This window comes from Myotis lucifugus, unplaced genomic scaffold, assembly GCF_000147115.1.
Source record: "Myotis lucifugus unplaced genomic scaffold, Myoluc2.0 scaffold_36, whole genome shotgun sequence".
Classification (NCBI taxonomy): Eukaryota; Metazoa; Chordata; class Mammalia; order Chiroptera; family Vespertilionidae; genus Myotis; species Myotis lucifugus.
The window spans coordinates 2777210-2801519 of record NW_005871084.1 but is presented as its reverse complement, the minus strand read 5'-3'; the positions used below and the strand labels follow the sequence as shown (position 1 = coordinate 2801519).

Below are 24310 nucleotides of genomic sequence, written 5' to 3'. Positions count from 1 at the left end.
GCTAATCCCACCAATTAGCTTCCTAATTGATCTCCAGGTCAATAAGAGGCAGGAAGAGAAATATCCAGAACAGACGGTTGTGATAACTGTTCAAAGACCTTCAACATGTAGTATGTAAACGCGGGAACTTACCTCCTAAACTCAAGGCAAACCGGCCCATGATAACCATGCCTTCTAGGAACTAACACACACATGTGGATTCAAGTGATTTCTAAGGAAACAGAGGCTCCCTGGACTCCGGAGCAGGGTCACTGCTGGGGACACCTAGAAAGGGTGACGCAGGCTGCTGACCAGAGTGGTGGAGGCCCATGGAATGACCCATCCTTCCGCTCCTCACCTGACATGCTTTCTTTACTGCCTGCTGTCATTACGTCCCGAAGATGACGCAGAGTGGTCAAGATTTAGAGGAAACAAGAGATATGACTACTTTCAACAAAGAGTGAAACATAGAATTGTTGAGAACTAAGGAACCTTACTTGGATTACAAACAAGCAAAAATGAATCTCAAACCCAGCACTATTGAGCTGTTATTGAAATCAGATATTAAGGAATAGATGAACTGAACTGTCATTCACAATCACTGCTATTCAAATATTTATAGGGGCAATATGTGGAGAATTCTCATCTGTTCCTGGTATACAGATTATCTTAGAGTGATTTTTTCTTTCATATTTTTAATACTTTGTCTAATTTGCATTTAACAAATACTCTGATTTTGAATATATAATTTAAAAGTGATAGAAGACCCCCAGTCTTTATGCCAGAATTGCTGGATTTCTTCCCCTCCAGTCACATGATCACTCTCAGAACCCACCCAGCACGCTGCTCACCCAGGCTCTGGCACAAGTCTGACAAAGAAAGCTGACCCTGGACAAGGAGGGACTGTAAGAAGGGGTTTTGCCACTGAGACATTTGTTGGGGGCGGGGGGAGATTCCCACCAACAAATAAAAATACTGAGCAACACTATGGTTTTTTCTCCCTAATTACTCAGGATCTACGTTTTCTGATCACTATTAGGTACTTTAAAGTCAATATGTAAAGGGAGCCAGTCCTCAGCTTGGCAGAAACCCACCTTCTTTAGACACCGTGGACTTTAGCTCATTTACAACCACAGACACACAGCTTCTCACAAGCCACAAAACAGAATTTCTTCCACCAAAAGGTCCTTCTTGCATAACAAACAGAGGCCCTAAAGCCACCATTTTTGTCTTATTTATGACTGGCGAGAGATCAGATCTCTAGTGTTCCCTGGTAACCACCGCAGGGTCTAGGACCTCACAGAGTAAGAAGGCAAGCAGGGCTGAACTCCCACACTGCCTCGGGTGATCTCTCAAAACAGAATTCTGCACCAGAAATTACAGCAGCAAAGGATCACACTGTGCACACATCCTCCACCCTGCCCCCCAACCAGCTCGACAGCCTGGCCACAGAGGGTTTCATCTGGCACATGACAGACACGGGCAGCCCACAGCACGGAAGCAGCATGCAACACGCCACAGGGAACAAAGCTGGTTCAACCGCGTGCGTATTAAACCCATCTCTGAGCAGAAATCAAAAAATGATCGGCGAGGACAGGTCTGTCAGCTTAGCTTCACAGCCAGGTTCTATACACCAGCAGCCAGATTCACTGTTGACAGGTATGGCACCAGAAAGATGTGTGCAGGGAGAGAAATAATCATCAGATTTAATGTCCACAAGAAACAAAACACAAACCAAACCAGGTATGACCTCCACGTAGTACATAAAGTGCCTTCGGAATTGGTGCAGTTAGAACAACTGTGATCTAGCAATTATCAGCAAACGCGTACAACAGGAGACTAGACAGATCTGGTTTCCAGTTTCAGATCAGGCAGTGCCGAGTTTCATTCAAATAAATGTCTCTGCCCCGAACAGCAAAGAGGGAAATATAATAAAAGATAAAGTACAGCATCAGAAAGGGTTAAGTAATTTCTCCTATAAGAAATGACCGCCCAACCCCGTCTCAAATGTGTTAGAACACCTGTGAGTACTTTAGGGAATAATGGTGTGATTCCTTCCAGTCAACACAAAATTTGTCATGCTATGGTACAATTCTCCCAGCCTGTAGCGATTATGCTAAATTTGTACAAAAAAATCTAATATCCACTTTGTTTTCATTTTGAGTATGGAAAAAATTATCATTATGCCTAATACTTTAAATGCTCTCAAAGTACTTGTCTGTAAGAACGATTTGGACATAAACCAGTCTTCCAGTTCTAATAAAGTCGAGCGTAGGGGTGTCAAAGTACTTCAAAAGCAAAAATGTCAGACATTAAACCTGGCATCAAAGTCAAATACAAAAAAAATATATGCTCACTTTTCCAAGTACATGAGACATCTTTAATTGTAATGAAATGAAATCGGAAAATCGGTCTAAATCATTTTCAAAAAGTAAACATGAGTTGTAATACTATACCTGTAGAGTGATTAATTCCATTCATTGTCATTATAAAGTATGCAAAATATTTATTAAGGGCTTTGCCTATAGAGGCACAACATAAATAGAATTAAGTCCTCCTGAAATGTAATTAGTGTACACATCAACCAGATGATAATTCACGGTGGAAAATGCAGAAACGGGACCTGGGACTGGGTTCCCACGTCTGGACTTGGGCAAGTCACCGGCGAAGGCTCTGCTCCAGGAGCCATGCTGTGCAATGCTCCCTGCCATCGTCTCTGCAAAGTCCGTTAGGCAAACGCAAAAGTGCAAGCAGGACTTGCTGGATGAACCACCACCCAAGGCAGGGGCGCTTAATCCACTCCCTCAAATCCTTGAGCGTTTTCCACAGCCATGAGAAGTTTCTCTCGTAAATCTTCGAAGGTTTCATATGGAGGTAAGTCAAGGCGGTTAAAGCTGCAACAGCAACAAAAGTGTAGGTGAAAAGCCATCCTCAGTATCCTTTAGTTGTAACAGCATTTCCTAGATTTGGCTAAGGGGCATTTGGTGTTGGAGCAAGAGTATGCAAATGTCTTAAGTGAATTCTGATGATCAGAATATAAATGCTAGCGAGGAGACTGTCCACACCCAATAGGCTATATAACCTGCCGGGGAGAGAAAAGACTTTTCTAATAGTCCATGAAACCTCTCTACTCCAGTTCCATAGGAGACACTGACATACACTCTAAGATTTCAAAACCCTATAAACACAGAAGGTTTTATGCATTAGGAGTTCTGGATTCATGGAGCCGTGTCATTCCCGAATGCTCTCACTTCGACATCAGGCCCTGAGCCAACCGCTTGGTTTCACAGGCCTTGGTTTTCATCACAGGGTAGTGATTTTTCTGTTCTGCAGGTGAGGGTCCTGACGCACAGAGAGGTCACATCACTGTGTCCGAGCTCTCGCCCCTGCCAGTGCGCAGACTCAAGACCAGCACCAGGCTGCCTGGGCTCCTGAACCAAAGCTAAGCTGCCTCCACCAATTAAGGTCAGGCAAGCAATAGACACGTGAAGTGACAAGCTGTATTTATAAAAAGCCCTGATTTACCCTGAGGTTTCGTTTGGGGTGTACAAATCTCCCTGCTGGTAGCAAGGCACACTTGTCTAAGAGACCAAGTTCAAAGTCTGGCTCAGCCACTTGCCAGATGTGTGACCTGGGCGGGCCACCATCCTCTCTGAGTCTGTCTGCTCTTTGGCGAAATGGAGAAAATGCTTGCAGGGTGCTGGAAGGGTCAAAACCGAGCATATGTAAGTGTCCTGGCACACAGCAAGTGCACAGAGATGGTGAGCAATGATCATTCGCTCACCATTCACTGAGCGCCCACATGGGACATGAGGAGTGAGAGCCCCAGTCACAGGATTCATGCCTTGAGGGGGTGGACTGCTGACGTGTACCTGTCATGAAAATGGCCACCCACCCGTGCCACAGATAATGATGGTTTACCCTGTGCAGTCAGCATTGCTAAATACTTTTCATTTACGATTTCAGTGAATCCTAGTAATTACCCTATAAGGTAGGTCTTGCTTCATCCCTAGTTGAGGCACAGAGAGGTTAGGTAACTTACTCAAGGTCACACAGTAAGCGTTAGAGCTGGGATTCATACCTATGTTGGCTCCAAAGCCCAGTTCTAACCACTGTTTGTGCTGTCTCAGTGTATAAGACTGCTCCCTCCTGGCAATGACATATGATTCCAAGTTTGAAAAGCTAATGATTATCAGCAGCGGTAAAAAACACACGTCCACAGTAGTTCCTTTACCAACCCCTGAAGTGTTTAATAAGACACAGTAAGCTCTCGGATTTTTTAACAGTCCTTAAACATTATGAGACATAGCAGAGAATACCACTGCTTCTCAGAGTGGAGTTCTTAGAAACCCAGGAATCCTAAAACAATAAGTCTAAAAGAAGTTTTTAATTTTGGTTTTCATTCTGATGACAACCTCGAGTATTATTTTACGTTATAAAGACAGAATTCCATGACTGCAGACCCCACTTAAAAGAGCTGACCACAGAAGGTAGCTTCAGTATTAATTTAAGTTGGTATTTCCATTGGGGCCTGCATTCCTTAGGGATCTGGAAATGCATTCTTGAAGGTCTGTGACCACTGTTTCCCCTCTAATATGACCCACTTCTTAGAACTGCAGTGACGATATCGGTGAATACACACGAAGTGCTGAGGACAATGCTGGGAACACACTTAGTGCTTAATGAGTGTGTAGTTATTATTACCACCGAGGTCAGGGGGCCGGGGCAGTCTAACTAACCGTGGACTTCCCTATCCTCCGTGGGCTTCAGTGTCTTTGTGGGTAAGATGGTGGGCCAAAGGGGATTGTTCTTAGAGTTGACAACAAAGAGTAGGTATTCTTAGTAAAGTGTAATGTGTGACCTTTGACAGGGCAATGAAATGAAGCCTTTAAATATTGGACACCCAATAATTACATCTGAGAGAGTGATGGAAAGTGCCAGAAAGAACCAGACCTACCAGCCCTTGCTCTCCTGGTAAATCAGGTTTGCGTTTTGAGGCTTAATTGTGTGTTTTATAGGAAACATGGAAGACATTAAACATACATATGGCTAAATCGGACTGTATAAGGAACTCTTGCTGTGAGGCAGCCAGCAACGCTGGTTTCCTGCGTGACAGTCAGGTCCAGGCGAGGTTGGGAGACAGCCACGCACACAGAGAACAGAGTCCCGCCCTGCCAGCCAGTGTGGCTGCAATTAGCACTCCCCTGGGCCAGGCCCAGTTGTTCTGGGGAGAAGACCATCATTAGGAAGCCAGTCAAGGCATGTACCTGGGTTGCAGGTTTGACCTCCTCCCGCCTCCCCCGCTCCCTTCATTCTCTCTAAATATCAATGAGAAAAAAAAAACATCCTTACTCCTTGGGTGAGAATAAAAAAATTAAAATACGGCTTGTTGACACGGGTACATTTTTGTCACTCACCATGTGTGAGCTCTGGGCAGTTTGTCAGGACTCCCCCATTGCTCTATTGTAAACAGTTGAGGACCATTGGAACCTAGACAAAAAGAGAAAAGGAAAGTGAATGCTAACAGTGCTCTAGGGAAGTATGTGACCAAGAAAGAGAGGGTGAGCCCAGACGCTCTCTAGGACTGCAGCGTGATGTTTACTATTTAGCTGCAGGAAGCAAGAGGTTTGCACAACCTCACAGCACATGCTCTGTGTCACCTTCAGATGGAACTGAGCTGAAGAGACATCACAACAATGGAAGCGCGGGCTGCTACTGCCTTCCAGCCGAGCCTTGGGAGTTTAAATTTAAAACTACGTTTGGGGAAAAAGGAAACATAACCTTTAATACGCAGAGCAGAAAGTGTTACTTTTTCGTCTATAGTAAGCACTGTGGAATCCTGCTCCCTGCAGGTGAGGTGTCCTGTCAACATTCAGTTTACAGCCATGTGGATGATTCTGCAGAATCTAGTTTTTAAAGATAGACCAAAAAACAAAATAAACAAACAAAAAAGACAAATAGTCTCCTGCTCACCATAAAGTTCAGCAAATCCATTCATAGGTACTCGGGACGTCCCCGTGACAAACTGCAGCAACCGGATACGCTTCTCAGCGTCCATCAGCAGCACAGCCTGGAAACAGAGGCAGAAGGTCACTATATCCCCACAGGACAGTTGGCACACCTTACTTCTACGGCAATGTAAGACCTAGGTGGCTGACTCTGAAAACGGTCCTTTTATTCTTAATGGCCATCACAATGCTGGCCTCTCTACTTTAGAGAGCAAGAGATCAGTGTCTCTTTCTTCTTCTGCAATGAGTCAAAATAAGAGAGATAAAAAGCAGAGTCTCTGATGGCACCGAGCTCAGTTTCTGTTGTGTGAGGCCTGCCAGTTCCCTGAAAGCCAATGATAATAGACAGAATTTGAGACGTGTCAACACTGGGGGAAGCCAGGTTATGAGGTGGGATTTCAGACTGTAGACAGATTCTTGAAAGATGACACTTAAAAAAGAAAAACAGAGCAAGGATAGGCCTCTGAAATAATCTGTGTATCTTACATAATTGGGTTATTACCAGAATTGAGTTGGTAATGTTACTTGAACTGCTGTAAAAAAACAACAACAACAAAAAATCCAAAATCAAAATTAAACGAGACTTGGACTAGGGTAGGGTTTGAAGAATCTACTTTTTTCTTTTTATCTCTGTCTCTGCTGGCACTTGAAATATTATTAAAATTAGCCATTTAGATATTAAAACAAGTGATGTGACTTCTTATCTCTGTAAAGCAAAAAATCATTTTTTTTTCTGTAACTGGTTTTTTAAAGTCACTTGACCATCTCTCCCTTGGACCCACTCATTCCCACTTCACTTCTCTCCTAAGCTAAGCAGAATGCAAACATTAGCCCTAAGATACTAAATAAAATTTCACTTGTAGCCTGAAAGATATAAAAGATCAAAATGTGTGTTGGAAATAACAAAACAAAAAAATTGGGAAAATGATTTTTTAACCGAAAATAGTATCTTGGAAAAGCCAGCATCCAAAGCAGGTTTTTGCCTAGAGGCCTCCCATTCTTATTCACACATTGGAGGACTCCTGCCACTCTTGAATCCAATTACCTCCTTTTCAGAATCATCTACTCAATGGGTTCCTCAAACAGAAGCCACTTGAATCTGGGGGTTAAGGAAGGGTAGTGTGCTGCGATAAGGATCAAGGACAGCTGCCCCTGGAGTTACACAAGGGCTGCTTCTAGCTCAGGTTTGCCTCTTCTCTCCGCCAGGAGCCCACGTACTGACAGAGCCCCAACTTGCGCAGCTAAACTAAAGCAAGACCGTGGGGAGGGCAGCAGAGCCCTCAGGCCTGACCCAGGTGGAGGAGCTGAGTGTGGGCCCAGGAGGCCCTGGCCTTACCTTCCAGAACCACTGAATGACAGGGTGGTTTGGGCAGTAGCCGTTCTTGTAGATAGTATGTTGTCTCCAGTCATTCACGTCCACATCGCCGAGGCCACACATCAGCAACTAGGAAAGAGAGAGAGCAGAATTGTAAACGGGGCACAACGTGAATGCCAAAGAAATCACACTCGGAGAGGTGGCCTTCCTCAGGGCCAGCATGCTGACCTGAGTTCACAGAAACAAATGCAGGGAATGTGTTCCACATTTTACCTGCCACTGCAGACCAGAGACAGCGTTGGTAACAAGGGGCCCAAGTCTAATGCCTGTACAGACCACACTTCCTGATGGAAATGGAAACTCCAGATTGATCATCTTTCCTCCCTCCCTCTCTAATCTGAGCACAATGCTCATAGATTTTCTTATGCTCCATTTATATCTCATTACCCTGGCTGTTTCCCCTTCTGAGAGGTTATTTGTCTCAATATTTGACACTACCTTCCCACCCACAAAAGAATTTGTGTGTTATGACAGCAAGACCTCATCTTGCCCCAATCAATCTATCCCGGGGAAGGGCAAATTACCCATCTGCCCAGTGACCCCAAAGCATGTTCTATGGAGGCAGACCTATTCTAATGTGGTGACCGGTTCACTGACTTAGCAGCTAGCCTTAAGTCTGCTTTTTAAATCATCTAACCCTCTAGTAGGGATGGTTTCCTGTGGACAAATGAACATGACATTCCTGCAGAGGCACTAAATGAAAAAGATAGAGAACTGAGACAGATGCCCGAGAACGGGATACCTAGGCCTAACTGTGCCAAAACCTTGTTGGGTAAACCCGTGAGGTCACTGACTTCTCCCTGCCTTAGTTTCCCCCACTCCCCTCCCACCTCCCCCTTCCCCAGGCAAATGAAGGGCTTACACTTATGATGTCTATGACATCATCTACTTGAAGTTTCCATTTTAAGATAAAAGCACGAAAAGCCAGTCTACAAGACATGCTTCTCTGGATGTGGTTTGGACAAATGACTAATTGAATCCCATCAACAGCTTCCGAGCAGACACAACCTTCCTCTCAACATCAAAAGAGAGAGTCGTTTGCCTTTAAAAAAATATATATATTTATACTGATTTCTGAGAGGAAGAGAGAGGGAGGGAGAGAGAGAAATATCAATGATGAGAATCATTGATTGGCTGCCTCCTGCACACCCCCACTGGGAATCTAGCCTGCAACCTGGGCATGTGCCCTGACCAGATACTGAACCGTGACCTCCTGGTTCATAGGTGGACATTCAACCACCGAGCCACACTGGCTGGGCTCCTTTGCTTTATAAATTGATAGTTCTCATCTACCTCAACACAAAGAAGCTGAAACAATTGAATATCAAACTACCTGTTGTTGACTTCTGACGTTTTTCCTCCCTTAACGCAGACTACTTCAAGTTCACTGACAGGGTGGGTGGGTGGAGGGGGTGCAGCTGGGCCTTGGGAGAAGGGTGCTGCTACCCCAACTGGTGCTGCAGCCCTGGCTCTACTAGAAGCAGTTTTCCTCACCTGGGGCAGTGGGCTATGCACCCAACCAGCTCAGGGGGCCTCTGCTTGTCCCGCCTGTCCCAGAACTGCCCTCTCCTGGACAAGGAATCTGCAGGTGACGACTCCTGCTGTTTCCTTACTCCCCGATTGGCAAACAAGCCCTTTATGAGACCCGTAGTAGATTCACCTGAGCTGTCGCCCCAGGACATTATGGATCAGAGAACGTTAAGATATCATTTATGAAGTAATAAGAAACTTAAAAAATCTACTTTACACAAAATGTTTACAATACATACCTCCAGCTCATTTTCATCAAAAATTTTAATCAAATCGATAGGAAGCAGTTCTGTGAATCCCTGAAAGAAAAAAACAACAACACCCTAAACACCTTTTTCCATAAAAGAGGCAAATTTTTCAGAAAAAACAAACTTTCTTGATTAGCCAGGAAAAAACACATTCTTTACTAATGATTTATATATCAGCAATAGCATCCATAGTTGCAATTCTAATAAAAACAGCCTAGTCATGATATAAAAATTTTGAAAAAGAATAGAATCTAGAAGGTTCAGATACTTGAGTAGTTTCTGAAGCCCTGTGAAAATACGGGTTACTGTAGGCAGGCAGATTCCAGAAGTCACTTATGAGGCAGTCTGTGAGCCAGTGTGTCCTAAAATACACGTGCTATCGACACGAAAGAGGACACAGTTAAGAATCAAGTCCTGAAGGCACTAGATGAAACACACAAGGAGGCAGTGGGCTCGGTACAGGAGAGACCGGGGTGCCGAAGCCTGCTGTAGTGCACAGATAATGTCACTGCCAAGTGGAGGTGCCATGCCTCGGGCCTTAGTAGGGGCTGGGGTTTTTTTTTTTTTAGAGAGAGATTTGTTGTTCCACTTATTGGTTGTTCTTATATATGCCCTGACCAGAGATCTAACCCCACTGGCATATTGGGATGATGCTCTAACCAACTGAGTACCTGGCCAGGGCAGGGCCAGATTTTTGAAAGTATAGAGCAGTGGTTCTCAAACTTCTGGCCCTTTAAATACAGTTCCTCATGTTATGACCCAACCATAAAATTATTTTCATTGCTACTTCATAACTGTAATGTTGCTACTGTTATGAATCATAATGTAAATATCTGATATGCAGGATGGTCTTAGGCGACCCCTGTGAAAGGGTCGTTCAACCGCCAAAGGGGTCGCGACCCACAGGTTGAGAACCGCTGGTATAGAGGGATCAGGTGAGGTGGGGCCCAGGAATGTGCTTCTGGGTTTCTTATATAAAGTATGACACCTGTTCTCAAGTGTATCTAACTCATACTTATGCCCCCAAGTCCCTGAAGTCTGGGGTTGGGGCTTCTTAATCACCAGGAGCTGGGGTAAATTTTGCATCAGTTCACTGGGAATTTATAATGTACTAGAGGCCGGGTGCATGAAAGTTCGTGCACTGGGGAGTTGGGAGTCCCTCAGCCCAGCCTGCCCCCTCTCACAGTCTGGGAGTCCTCAGGGGATGTCCTACTGATGGCTTAGGCTCGCTCCCTGCAATCTGGCCTCCCTCTGCGGGAGGCAACCGGGCTAATCAGGGGAAGGTGCCGCCCCTATCACCCCCGCTGCTGCTGCCACTGCTCGCCGCAGTGGCTGTGAGGCCTGAGCCCTGGGCCTCACAGCCGCCAGGGCTAATGGACGTCCAGAAGACATCTAATATGCCCTAATTAGCATATTACCCTTTTATTAGTATAGATAGTTGGGGCTTGTTTCTAGGTTTGCTTTGAGTAACTAATACCCATTATCAAGATTTAAGAAAGCATTTCACTTTGGGTCAAAGCGAAGCATTTTTAAAAATGACGAATCCATCCCCTCCAGGCCTCTCACAATGGGTCAGGGGGCACCACTGACATCAAATCCTTGGATCTGAGAGGTGCCTGCGTCCCATGTCATCCAGTGGAAGTTGGCACAAGGTGGTTGATACTTTGCTCTAAGATAAAATTCAGCCTAAGAAAATATGTTTCCACGTGCTGCACAGGAGCGAAGTCTGTGAGGAGCCATGAAGACAGCATGAAGGGAACGGCTTTGCTACTGAAGAGTTTGATATGTTCAGTCCGAGTCCTCAGGCTTTGGAGGACCCATCAAGTAGTGCCAAAGGCAGAGGTGCATCTCCCAGCCTTCCCTTGGGCACCACCCAGAAATGCAGGCCAGTGGGTCTGGCTTCCGTGGGGGCCTACCTCTGGTTCATGTTTGTAAAAAGTTCTCTTTAAAAACTGTTAAGGAACATTAAGACATAAGAAGCAAAGACGAGAGCACTAAACTAACAAAATGAAAGGGTGGCCACGTGGTGGCTGACACTCCTGCCCTGGGGACTGGTCCATGGTGCAGGCTGTGCGGCCCTGACCTTTGGGCCGTGTCCCCCCAGCCTGTGCCCATTGTGTGGTGGGTGGTCGTGCCCACCACACCGCCCTCAGGAGTGCCCTCTCTCCAGCTCTGACTCCAGACACAGGTAGACAATCCCAACCGCGCAGCTTACCTCCAAGAAGGCGTTCATTTGCTTCTGGACCCTGTTCACAAACCTCCACTGGATGACTAAGCTGTGGGAGAAAACGGAACAGTGTTTAAGCACCTTTGTCATCACAGCGCTTACGTCTTTCTTCACAGCTTCAATTGAGGCTCATCAGACAAAGGAGAGAAACCCCTACATCGGCAAAGGAAACCGGGGCCCCAGGGCTGTGGCATGCACTGTTTATTCATTAATTCTTTTGAGAGTAACTAGAACACATGTGAAAAACCTAAAATTCCACTTAGGAGTTCAAAGGAATAGTTGATTTCTTTTTCTCCAGATTAAGGCTTAGTTTATATAAATTGCTTTATAAATGTGACTGAAGGTCATGGAATGTGAATACATATGCATATGTGAAGAACATGCATACACATATAAACTCACGTATATACACGCCCACCTATGTATACATATGTACTTACATTTTTAAAGGGAGTACCAGCACAACATATTTTATCAAATGATATTTCACTCTAATAGACATTGTACTAATTTTCAACAATGACCTACAGTTTATAAGCAAAATGATGTACACTAATACTTTAATACTATAATATAGAGGATTAACGATAAGACCTCTTTATGTAACAAATCCACTGAAACCATCTCCCCCGTGACAATGTCTAGTGACAGCAGAGTTTAATGCCGGGCGAATCAACTTCAGATACCTTCTAAGGTGTTTTGTTGTGAAACAGCACAAGGACCTTGTCATCACTGCTCTCACCTTTGAGGGGGCACATGGCAACGGCCCTCGAGGACCAGCCCCCCTCACAGCCACTGCTCAGCCCCACCAGGCTTTTCTGTGCTGAGCTGCGGCCAGCAGCCCAAAGGCCTTCCTGCACCAGAGGCTTGCAGGTGTCAGGGAGCAGGTGGAGATTTCTATCATCCTTTTCTCAGCTAAGATAGCTGCGACTCTGCCCAACCCCACACCCACCAAATCTGAAACCTCAAGGAATCCACTGCAAGGAATGATGTACAACGCATGTCACAATGTCTGAATCCCCGGACTTTCCACCCTAGTCACCTGGGTGGAGTGTTCTAAAATCTATTCAAAGTCTGAACTTTCTGAATGAAGACAGCCTTGCTGGCCAGGGTGCTATCTGCTTGCTGAGATGGTCCAAGTTCAGGCCACCTGACATGCTGTTCAATGTAATAAAAAATTGTAAATGTGCATATACGTACTCAATATATTCCCTTTTGTTTTCATTTGTAACCATTATTTCAGACCCATTGGGCTTCAGATCCACTTGATATGTCTGTAATTACAAAGACAAAACAATGGTCACCATCATGAAGTTATTCTGTGGATTATTACTGGGTAATAATGTCTCACTATAAGAGGAAGATAAGCAAAATTGACTCAGAAATATTTTCCAGGAAATAGGCGTTGTGTACAAGAGGATGCTTAACAAGGTTTTTATGTTGTTAAAACACAGTTAAAGATGTTATCATTAAAGGCAAACTATTTTATGGTTGTGAGTTTTCATTATTCTTCAGACATTAGCAACAATGGAGAAGGAATTAATTGTGTTTACAGAAAAGACAGGGTATGTCCACTGAGACTAGAGACCCAAATCCTAATGTATCTTATTTGTTTTGGAAAATTAAATTTTATAGTCATAAAAAAAGATGTGTGGGATTTTTTTAAACAGGCAAAACTCAGGAACTTAAAGAAAGAAGCTTAAGACATGAGGCTGCAGAGAGGGATCTACCTGATCGTAAAGAGCAAAGCAACTGAGGTCGAGCCATGGCCCTTTCCTGCGCGTGGGGTCAGCTAATACCAATGTGAACTGAGCAGTGGCCAGCAGGAGGGGAAGGAGGGCGAAGCCGACTGTTTTACAAACAATATGTGTCTTCTCATAGAAACTTTGGGGAAGCACATGGGTGTACAGTTTATTCTGTCTGGCATACGATGGCTGTGCAAACACACTGAAATTTGTTCATTTGAAACACTCCTAGTCGGTCCCAGAAACCAGCACTCCAGATTCTCATCAATCAGGATGAAAACAAATCACAAAATAATGGCAACAGCTGCAGTTTCATTACATGAAGCAATGGCTACCACCACTTCATGGTCTGATTTTTCTAATTGTGGAATAAAAAAACAAAACAAAACACCGAGGAGGGCCAAGGGCACGGACACTTCACACCCGTGGTAGCTGCACTCCACTGAAGAAATGACCTGGTGTTGTGGCACGAGGGACACTTGGGCTTCCTCTTGGGTCAGAATAAACTGCACTGTCCAGTCACCAGCTCTGCTGAGGCTGAAAGCAGTGAGAGGCTTGCGCAGGTGTCTCTCTGATGCCCACAGTGTGGGTTCACTCTATTTTGAGTGCCTACCTTATACCAGGCGGTACGCCAAGTAGTGTGGGCACAAAGGTAAGCGAAAAGCAGAACCCGTGCTGCCATCACCAAGACTGAGCCTGGTGGGAGAGGCAGATGCTAAACGCATAGTCACACAAATAAATGCCACATCACCCATGGTACATGCCCCAGGGAGACCTGGGAGATACTCTGAAGCATATGGCCTGGGTCTGATCTGAAGATGGGAGGCAGTGTGTTCCCAACAGAAGGAACAGCATGAGCAAAGATCCCGAGGCTCTGAGAAGGAACCTGGGACCAGACCCAGAATGCATGAGGGACAGCTGTTCCTTCCCCGGAGATGGGCAGGTGGGTCGGGGCCAGGCCACGCAGGACACCATGGGGCAAGTTAATCTCAAGGTCAGTGGGCAGTCTCTAACTGTTTCTGGCAGAGGAATGACATGACACTTCGACATTCTGAAAAGACTACTATGGGAGGCCAAAGTGGATATAAAGAGATCAGTTAGGAGCTGTGAGACAAGACGGTAGCTTAGATTTGGGTGTTGGTGGTGAACAGTCTGGGACAAAACACAGATCTGAGAAAGACATGGAAGCTAAAAATGAACAGGCTTGGTGATGGATTAGATATGGAAGATGCGATCAGTACGTGGGTGCTTAATTCACTACATTTCTTCCCAGAATGAAGGATACATTTGTTCCCTGTTAATCAGGTTAGCTCTCTAAAAAAGCAAGGCAGTAATTTAACAAGTAGGGCACCTGATCATTAGCTTACTCATCTTGTGTGTCTGTTCTGATTACTGCGTTACTCTACCTTGTTCAGCTCAAAAGTCAGAAGTATCTACACTACAGTATTAAACCAAGAGATCTGAGAACTGTCTTTAATGAATAATTAACATGAACTATAATAATAATCAAAATCTTTATTAGAAGCTACTTAATAATCCAAATATCTTGTGTTTGGTTTTATTAGGTGGAAATAGTGACATTTCACTGTAACTAAAGTTTTTCCAGATCACCCGCTCATGCCTTTGGCATTGCTAATGTCTGCTGAACTGTGAGCAAACTTTTAATAATCTCTGAAGCAGTAAGGAATCAATCTATTTCATTTCCCATATGGCAATCTTTAAAATCGGCTCCATGATCTCATTCATTTCAAGGCCCTGAGACCTGGTCTGGGAGATGAGATTTCTCTCTGTGCTTCTGTGGAAGGACGGGTACCAGGGTTGGACATCCTTGAAAAGACCTCCCAAGATGCACTGTTATCAAAGTTTATCACAAATGAATCAGAGGTCCCAGGTTTAAGACAAACACATCCTACAGAACGTTCAGGTGGTGATGAAAATTCCTAGCAGGTGACTTTTTCTTTGACATTAACCTTTCTGATTAATCTAGCCTTAATGACAGTATGGGCACAAAGCAAGAAGGGATGGGAGAGACCTGAGCCTGCTGGGCCCCAGAAGACAAATGACAACAGAACCATTAAGCAGAGAAAAAAAGCCCACGTTCCCCAAAACATCACCTACTCCTGATCATGTAATTATATCATTGAGTAACACACTATTTTTCAAAGTACCTAAATTCTAAAACCAAGGCACAAACGTTTACGTTTTGCATTTTGCTTTAGATTAGAAGTAGGTACCCATTCAGGCCCAGGGGCCTCAGAATTTCTGTCACTTTGCTGGAATTGGGGCTTTGCTTTCTGGCTTAACAATACAATGCTGATACAATGAGATGATGACTAACAGCTAATGCTCCTGGTGGTGGTTTTTAATTGTCCAGAAAAGTTGTGTTACAACCTGTACAAAAGCAAGACTTTCTAAAAGTTGGAGAGGGGCTCCTGGGGCTCCCCGGACATACCTGCCCAAAGTTTTCTTCATCGATACAGAACATGAGGTCCAGTTCAGTGGGATCATTCTCTAGGATCCATTTCAAAGAGTTGTAGTATTCACTGTCCTAGAGAAGTGACACAGACACTAAAATTAAGCTTCTTTTTTTCCCTCCAAAATACAAACTTGTTTGACTTTAAATAATTCAGTCCTTCTAATGTAATTCCTTGCACATTGCTCAAGAATTATATTAGTCTCTACTATGTTTTCTGCTCTACTTCAAACCTACTTAAAATACAAATTAAAAATGTGTTTTAGTAGCAGCAGGGTTTGTAGTTGAATCCTGTCCTCGGTGAAGTGGAGAGGAAATAACCTGCTCTGAATGGCAGTCATCAAATTATACAATCGAACATGGAAGATGAATATACTTCCTGTCTCTGAAGAGTGAAAACATCAACAATAGGAAGAATGAGAACATTTTTAACTAAGTAAATATCAATGGTTTAACCCTTTGAGTGCCAACCAATATCCTAAAATTGCCAAGGCATTTTTGCTGATTTTACAGCAGTTTAGGAAAAAAATTATGAATCGCAAGTAAATGAAGTTACATATTCAAAAACTTAAGGAAACCTTTACTACATTGACATATTTCGCAATATCATCATCACTAATAAAAGCAGACTTAGAACTGGACGCCATTTCGAAGCTTTGATAGCGCTCCCGGCACTTTTGGCGAAAGACAGGAGGAGTGCGATTGCGCTCCCTGGCACTCTAGGGGTTAAGTCCCACCTCTTTCTGTGCTTGTACGGCTCTCTGCAAGTCAGTGTAAGTGGGACCCAGAACACAAGCCGAAAGGGCCTGGCCTCCCCTCTCTCAGGGATTCCAGTGCTGGGATTGGAGCCAGGTTCAAACCTGCAACTCTGATCTGTGGCCTCGATTGGAAATCCAACCTTTGAAACTTAGGTGTGGGGGGCCAATGCTCTAACCACTGAGCAGGGCCCAAATCGCTTTTCAGAAAACTTCTCAAAGCATTCATTTCCTAACTTTTGTCTTTTGCTAAAAGTGCCAGGAGCGCTATCAAAGCTTCAAAATGGCGTCCAGTTCTAAGTCTGCTTTATTAGTGATGATGATATTGCTAAATATGTCAATGTAGTAAAGGTTTCCTTAAGTTTTTGAATATTAACTTCATTTACTTGCGATTCATAATTTTTTTCCTAAACTGCTGTAAAATCAGCAAAAATGCCTTGGCAATTTTAGCATAGTTCCTAGGATACTGGTTGGCACTCAAAGGGTTAAGCTGGTCACACCAGTCCCAGGTAAGCAGAGGTAACTGAGGTTTGCGTTATCCAACTCAGGAACCATGCTTCTAGTTAATGGGAACCATGATTTGCTTATTAGAAAAATTAGGGAGATCAATTAAACTCTTGAACAATTAAATTGTCCCTATTATTGACACTGAATGGAGAAACCCATAGAAAGCACTGTGACAACATGTCACAGCTTCCTTCCGCAAGGCACAGGTGGCCCACGACACCCAGTGGGAGGATCTGCCTTCACTCACCACAGATTCCATGTCATTCAGAGTTATCTGCTTTCCCAGCATCATTTTGTAAAACGGTCTAATGAAGAAACCTAAAACAGGATGAAAACTGGATTAGTTTCAAGTCGTTGATATTACTGTGCAACAGAAATGAAATACAAGCTGAACCTGCCTTCAATTTGAATGAGAGACCAGGACAGGACAATCAAAGACCTTCTGTAGTATCTGTGACCCACTAGACCAGGGTCTGGTGGTGGTTGTTTTTTTTTTGTTTTTTTTTTGAGGGGTGGTGGGTAGTAAGGAGGATAGTTATACTTGTAGAGGTGGTACAGCAGAAAGGGGTCAAAAAGGCTCCTGGGGGTGACAAACAAGCCTCAAGGCCTGGCTAGAATTTTCAGTGTAAACAAGGCACATGAATAGGGGACAGAGGGCACTCTAAGTGAGGGACAAGATCGGGACTTGTGAGTGGTCTGTCAGGGAGGAAGCACAAGGTGTCCTGGGGAGGACAGGCTAGAGAAGGGACTGGGGAGTGGGCAGCTTGCGTGGGGTGTGGGGCACTTTGGGCTGCTACCTGAATGAGGGCCCCGGGCAGTCCCTGGAAGGCCAGGTGATTTCATCTGCATATCAGGACCACTCCTGGGGCAGGCATGGGGAAAAACCAGGAAGGGGACAAGAGGACATGAGGAGACCACTTAGGAGGCTCTGCAATCTTCTAGGGCAGGGATGATGAAGGCCTGAGTGAGGCAATGGCAGTGAGGACACCATCACCCCGGTGTTCCACAGGGCCCCCCAATCCACCTGTCCACAGGCAGGTCAGCATCACATGCCTCCTCATTGGTGTGTTGGAACCTCAGCCCCCACCCCCATCTAATCAGTCACCAACCCTCTGCAGCGTATTCCTATTCACACTGGCTCAGGTGGCCCTAGGCTGCAGACTCAAACACCTTCGGTGTCTCGGGAGGCAGAGGATGAAGCCGATACAAGGGAGTGTGGGCTGGCTGTGGCATATGTGTGCTCTGCCTACAGGGGCATTCGCATTTTTAAGGGCATTCTGGTCTTCAATTCTGCAATTCCTGACATACACTGGTATCACCTTTGGCAGTAGTGTCCTAGATTCCCCCACTTGTTCCTGCTGCTTTCCATTACTCCCTCCCTGAGCTTTGACTCAGCCAATCATTGCTCTTCTGAAATGGTTCCAGCTTCTAAATGTTCAAATACTCCCCCACCCCAACCCCTCGAAAGCTGGGCCTAATCCTGTTGAAGTGCTCTGGGCCCTCCAGGCAAATCAGGGTTTCCTCATCTCCTTGTTGGATCCCCTATGGCCCTTCCGATTGGACTCTGTCACTGTGAGTCTTGTGATTTTTGTTTGCCCACTAGATTTTAAGTTCACTGAGTCAGGATCATATCTGACACTTCTATTTCCCCACAGCCACTAAGGATGTGTTCTCACTTGGCAGAAGGTGTACAGACTGACCTTCTAAGAAAAAGATGAAGTGAATTTGAACAGCTGAAATAATCTATGGCACGATGCCAGTGTAGCAAATTAAAATATATTCACACAGCGTACATATACAGAAAGAGTGCCGTTTCTTTCCCATGAAAAAAATTGCTTATTTCCCCCAAGTAAAAATAACACATTGAAATCAGAGGATCAAAATCAGCCAGCAAGTACCAGTAAAAATATACTAAAGGATGAAGTACAGAGGGTACATCAATTATTTACTGGAATAGCTTAGGTTCCACAGACGCAATTAACATTACTTCCCTGCACCTCTCTCTATAGTAGCTGTATTGCCAACCTCAAATCTTATTCTCTCTTCTATCCTCAACAATTTTATCCCCAAATCTTTCAAAAATATTTTTAATTCCCCTTCAATGATTTAAATAGTGTCCTTTCTCAAGGGCAATACTTTGGAAATGACCAAATCCAGAAGAACTCTCTATTACAAGCCTAATAGTATGGCCAGGGGAGGGGTCTGACTTCTAACTTCCAAGGGACCCTGAGATTCTTCCATGGCTTACATGTTTTAAATAAGAACGAGATTACTTTGTGCCATTTGTGGGTCAAGGTCTTAGCTCAGCATAACATTACTGACAGTCTCTTACCATTCCAATAAAAATAATAAATATTTAGTTTCTTCACATTCAAATAAAATAACAATTTGAAACAACAGCAGAATAACGATGAATCTGATCATTTTGATTAACTTTTCAATTAGCTTTTCCATCTGTCACCAAATCTAGCTCTCCCTAAAAATATGAGAAGTTGTTCCTAAAAGCAAAAAACAATCACAGAATGTTCTGTGCTTCACACTTGTTTGTTTTGTAAAAAATTTTTAAACTGTGTAGACACTATACTGTCAGTGCTCAAATTAAGATGACTCCAGTGAAAAACACCTCCATTACAGGCAAAACATAAAAATAATTGAATTACACAGAACCAGTGGAGCTTTTGCTTAACATCTATGATGGGAAAGATGAGTCACCTAATAAGGAACCATAAATAACACTGTCCTATTTTGATGACTTCAAAACTTTTTAATAACTTACCATCTAAAAGTTTCCCATGAAATACTGCCAGACCAGCCACTCTTCCAATAAAAGTGAAATAGGACAAATGGTCTTCATTACAGAGGCCTGAATTGGGGTTGATCTGAAGTGTGTAGTTGTCCCTTGGGGGAGGAAGAGAGAGAAAAAGCCCAATCATATTTTTAAAGAAGAAACACAAAAATCTGCATCTTTCTTTGCTGCCTGTCATTAGCTTTTATGGTGCTAATGCTTTTTTTGCAGATACTCTGCTCCTGATGAGGAAAGGCATGAGCTAGAGAATGGGACATACCATTCAGTTAGCCTCTTTCTGTCACCAACGACTGAGGTCCCATGGAGCTGGTACACATGCCTTTTGTAAGTTAAACCGTAAGAGAGTTTTGATATTTGACTATTTTTGATTTACAAAAATGTCAGTTGCATATGGTTCAGCCAAGTATCTTGGGAAGGTGCAAATCACCACATAATAAAGGGACTGTGCACGGATTGCAATGATGTGAGTACTTACTTCAGGTTCTCCGAGGAGAAGGAGGATTTGTTCCTTTGAGGGGCATTTGGTTTGGAGATGAACATTTTTCCTCTGGGCCCAATGTTTGGTCTGACCACCGCTGGGCCCTGACAGCCCCAAGGGCATTGGTAACAGCAGATGGCTGTCTTAACACCATAAACCACAAAAATGTTTACATGTCCGTCTCTGGTCTCAAAATCATGAGGATCACTGGTTTTCCAATTGGGCTCCATAGACAGATTCTTTTAGGCGATCTGAGAGGTGAGGATCCTGCCCCCTTCTACCCCCCTGCCCTGCCTGCCACTTCAATGGTTGTGATCAAGTTTACATAGTGATCTTTCTCACGGGACAACAATAAACAAGCTGGGTGATTCTTGGCTAGAACAACTGGGCAGGATCCTGAGTCTGCATTCCAACAGAGCCCCAGGAGAGAGTGGGAGATGTGGAAGAATCCATGTCCCTTAGACTCTAGCAAGGCTGCCTTTTGGCAAGGCCAACACAGGTACTTGGGTTCACAGCCTGCAGGGGGAGCGGTGGCTGGTAAGCAGGCCATGTTGGAGTCCTGAGAAAACAGCTGAGTCTCTTTTAGTTTCCATGCCGGGCAATGATGAAGTCCTAATGCCCAGGGAACCTGGTTCTTCCTTACAGGACCAGGGCGCCGTCCTTTGGAGCCTGAAGAATAGGTTCTCCTCAAAGTCATCATAATTTGCCTTTAACTAGTGTTCCTTCAGAAACTATTTTTGTCCATGAGATGACAATGACTATCTGAATTCTGACATTGACAAATTCTCCTGAATTAACATAACATTACGAATGAAAATTGCCTCTTGTTCCTTACCATAAGTACTCAGCACACTTTTAATTTCAATTAAGTGAACCCAACAGACAAGAGAAAAATTGTTTTTTGGCGTTCAGAGTACATTATCTCATCAGGTAGAGTCAGAACCTGTTCTAGACTTATGGGGTATGTGGGTTGGCGGTGAAAAGGAGTGGGGACTGAAAACAGCAGTGTTAATTCATTTCAAATGAGTGAGCCACTTACTCTTTCACAAGCTGAAACTATCAAGAATAAAACTGTTTCAGTGGGACACATTCCAAATTCGCTCCATATACTTACGTTGCGGAGTATTCGAAGAGACCATAGTAGGGGTTGAACATCTCTTTGGACAGTAAGAAGAACCATTCTCTGGCCACACCCCCATAGTCGAGACCTTTCTCTGATTCAAATTCAATCCACAGTCTAGCTTTTAGGACATCTGGTCTTTTCACAGACATGATCCTCCGATAGGACTCTTCAAAAATGTTATTTCTGTGAAGTTTCATTTCAAACCTATTTGGAATATCAGCCTACACGAAAGAAAAAAAAAGCACATAATCATACACTATTAAATATGCACTTTACTTCACAGGAGAGAAACGATGGCAGTCTTCAAATAAACCAGCAGGGAAGAATGGTTCCAACTGAGTGTCCCTCCCTTATGGAGGTTTCCTTGCACAGTCAGAAAGCCTCACTGAGACACACAGCGGCCACCAGCAGCCATCAGACTGAGCCGGCAGCATGTGCTACAGAAGAAAGTCTGCTGAGCAGTCACCCTCCCCGTTTATGAACAATTGTGGGGTGCTTATCCGCCCAGCAGCAACTGAAACATGGTTAACTGTATATACTGTTTCTGTCAAAGGAAGTGACTTCAGTCCAAGCAATCAAAACCCACAACAGTCCCCACCTGGCCAGGATGGGAGCATGCTAAACTCCAGCTGGTAGGCACGGTCCACACGCTGATTCTGCTACCATGGGGAGTGGGACCCTGATGATCATGCCAAATTGTGGGAAAGCATCCCCCAGTCCATAGTTAATAAATATGAAAACAAAAAGCACTTGACAGGTTGTAACTGCTTCCTGGAAAAATGAGGGATAGGGCAGCTTTGCCATAAAACGGATTTGCAGAGTCAGTGAAAGTGCCACCGGAGTGACACAGAGTGAAGTCCCTAAAGTCACCCCTTATGACTAGGGGAATGCAGGTGACTCACCGAGAAACTGGGGATTTTATGTGTTTAAACTTGAGTCATTTCAAAAGCAGTCACCAAGAGCTAGTTGCATGAGGATGTTGGAAGGGAGGACAGAACTCCTAAGTGGGAGCTCCCGAGGCAGAGGCTGTCTCTCTCGCATCTCTATCCCCAGTGCCGCACCCAGAGCAGATGCCTCAAAAGTGAGGCTCCGACTGAGGATTAGAGCAGGAGAGACAGTGATGGAGCACAGGCAAACTGGGGAGACCTGAGTGAGGGTCTTTCCCCAGTGGGAAGAAGCCGAGAAATGGTGACACCAAACAACACAAAACATCCCAGACCCCAAACAGTGAATGCACAAATGGAGAAGAAAACTGGTAAAACCTGTATCACAGAAGTGAAATAACAAAGTAAAACGGAAAACCTATATTGAAATATTTGGGATGATATGTCAGTAGAAAATACTGTGATTTAAATCACTGCCTGTAAAAACCTTATTGGGTTTCTCAGTTTTGTAGAAATTGTATAGGGTTTCCCATTGAGAATTTTCATTTGAAAATTACACTTAGTCTTAATATACCAAATATAATCAAATATTATAAATCGTACTGTAGTAAGTATAATTAAAATTATACTTCTGAATTTAAAGGGAAGGGCTTGAACATTTTTCTAACTAGGATCTAGGTTTTATTGAATAGGATAACCATAACAACTGCATAGACTTCTCCGAATTTTTCGACTAGATCCTAAATTATTCTATTTCCCATAAAATCATTTCTATCTTTTTACATATTACATAAGAAATTACCCTTCAGGTGATTTGATATGTAATACCAGCCAATCTTCACTTACTATTTCTGTTAAAAAGAAAATTCAGGTGGAAGATCCAGGCGGATCAAAGTGCAGTAAAAAAAGGAAGTTTATATTCTTAGTACACACAGAAAAATAACAAACAAGTCGCTTGCACTGAAGTAACTTTGGTAACTTACAAAGGACTGAAATAGCATTTTTGGAAGACATGTTACTCACAGGTTTCTTTAATTTCTTCCTAAAGTAGTCATATTTCTGCTTAAATTCTCTGGAGTAAGGAACCGCCTAGAAGATAAATTTATACATGTAAATGAGGGGAAATAACACTTGCAACTTTATGTAAACTGAGCCAACATTCAGAGAACTTCATTAATCATACACCTTAAAATTCTCATTCTCCATATTATCATTGAAATTAATATGTCTATGTATATAGCACATGGGAAAGTTCTAGAAATGATTAAGGCAGCATTGAATAGGGCGGCTTTCACCCCTGAAAACAACTATGTTGATATTTAATAAGTCATTTAGGGATACGCTACATAAAATACACTTTCCAATGTGACTTCTGTCTGGATATGAGTCAGGTGTAATCTTTATTTTTCTCCTGTCATTGAGATAAGAGTTGGCTATGACATTTTAACATACAACCCCAATGACCAATGACTAATCCTGCTTTTAAAAATCTTTGGGAGGAAATATAATGAGCAGAAAAGCAACTGGACTGACATTCTGATCAAGGACTGTAAGACCAGGTAGAGAGCACTCAGGAAAAGTCTCCCATTTGGGGGTCAGAAGGTTTGCCTCTTACTATTTAGTAAGTAGTCTTGGGTGAGGGTTTCTTTACATCTTAATGCCTTATCTGTGAAGCAGAGTTACGGTATCACAGGAGTGGGCTCGGTAACTGAGCTATCATTACTCAAAAATTCTGGAATCTCTTTAGGCAAATAACATTTTAATATAGTCATTTAAATATTCTCTATTTGCTATGTTATAAAGTAGCTTACAATGGCCAGAGTCCTGACTTCAGGCTATTGAAAAGGCTTACCTTTTTTTTTTTTTAATGAAGCAGAGAAGCCTGGCTTTTGCATATACATGGACATAACTATGGCAGCCTCAAACTCAGAATGACTCATTGCTTTTTTGGCAAATAGTGTGCATTCGGGCAAGAATATTTCTGCTGATATAATTTGGGGCTAAGTTAATAAAATATACTGATCCTTAGAAAAGTGTCTCCAGACTCCAAACCTTCTACCTTCACCTTCTTATTCTTGTCCAGAAAGAGGAGAAATGAAAAACATAAGCCTCCCTCCTTTCTACTGTTTTTAAGATGATCACACAAATAACTCAGCCAAAACAAAAACATAT

General features: G+C 43.6%; 1 protein-coding gene across 20 annotated transcripts in view; it reads right to left on the bottom strand.

Annotated features, from left to right (window-relative positions):
• Positions 1-2336: 2336 nt before the first annotated feature.
• NEDD4L (neural precursor cell expressed, developmentally down-regulated 4-like, E3 ubiquitin protein ligase) overlaps positions 2337-24310 on the bottom strand; it is a 293622-nt gene continuing 271648 nt past the window's right edge. For 12 of the 20 annotated variants that reach the window (XM_023752636.1, XM_023752638.1, XM_014454413.2 and 9 more), the window contains 12 exons: positions 23162-23227; positions 21246-21475; positions 19624-19745; positions 17095-17165; positions 15565-15660; positions 12568-12641; positions 11356-11416; positions 9132-9191; positions 7324-7431; positions 5953-6049; positions 5397-5469; positions 2337-2873 (listed from right to left, as the gene is read on the bottom strand). In XM_023752636.1, the coding sequence (XP_023608404.1) occupies positions 2771-2873; positions 5397-5469; positions 5953-6049; positions 7324-7431; positions 9132-9191; positions 11356-11416; positions 12568-12641; positions 15565-15660; positions 17095-17165; positions 19624-19745; positions 21246-21475; positions 23162-23227 (1161 nt within the window). In that variant the 3' untranslated portion in view covers positions 2337-2770. The other 8 variants (XM_023752631.1, XM_023752634.1, XR_002828873.1 and 5 more) reach the window with 8 other exon arrangements.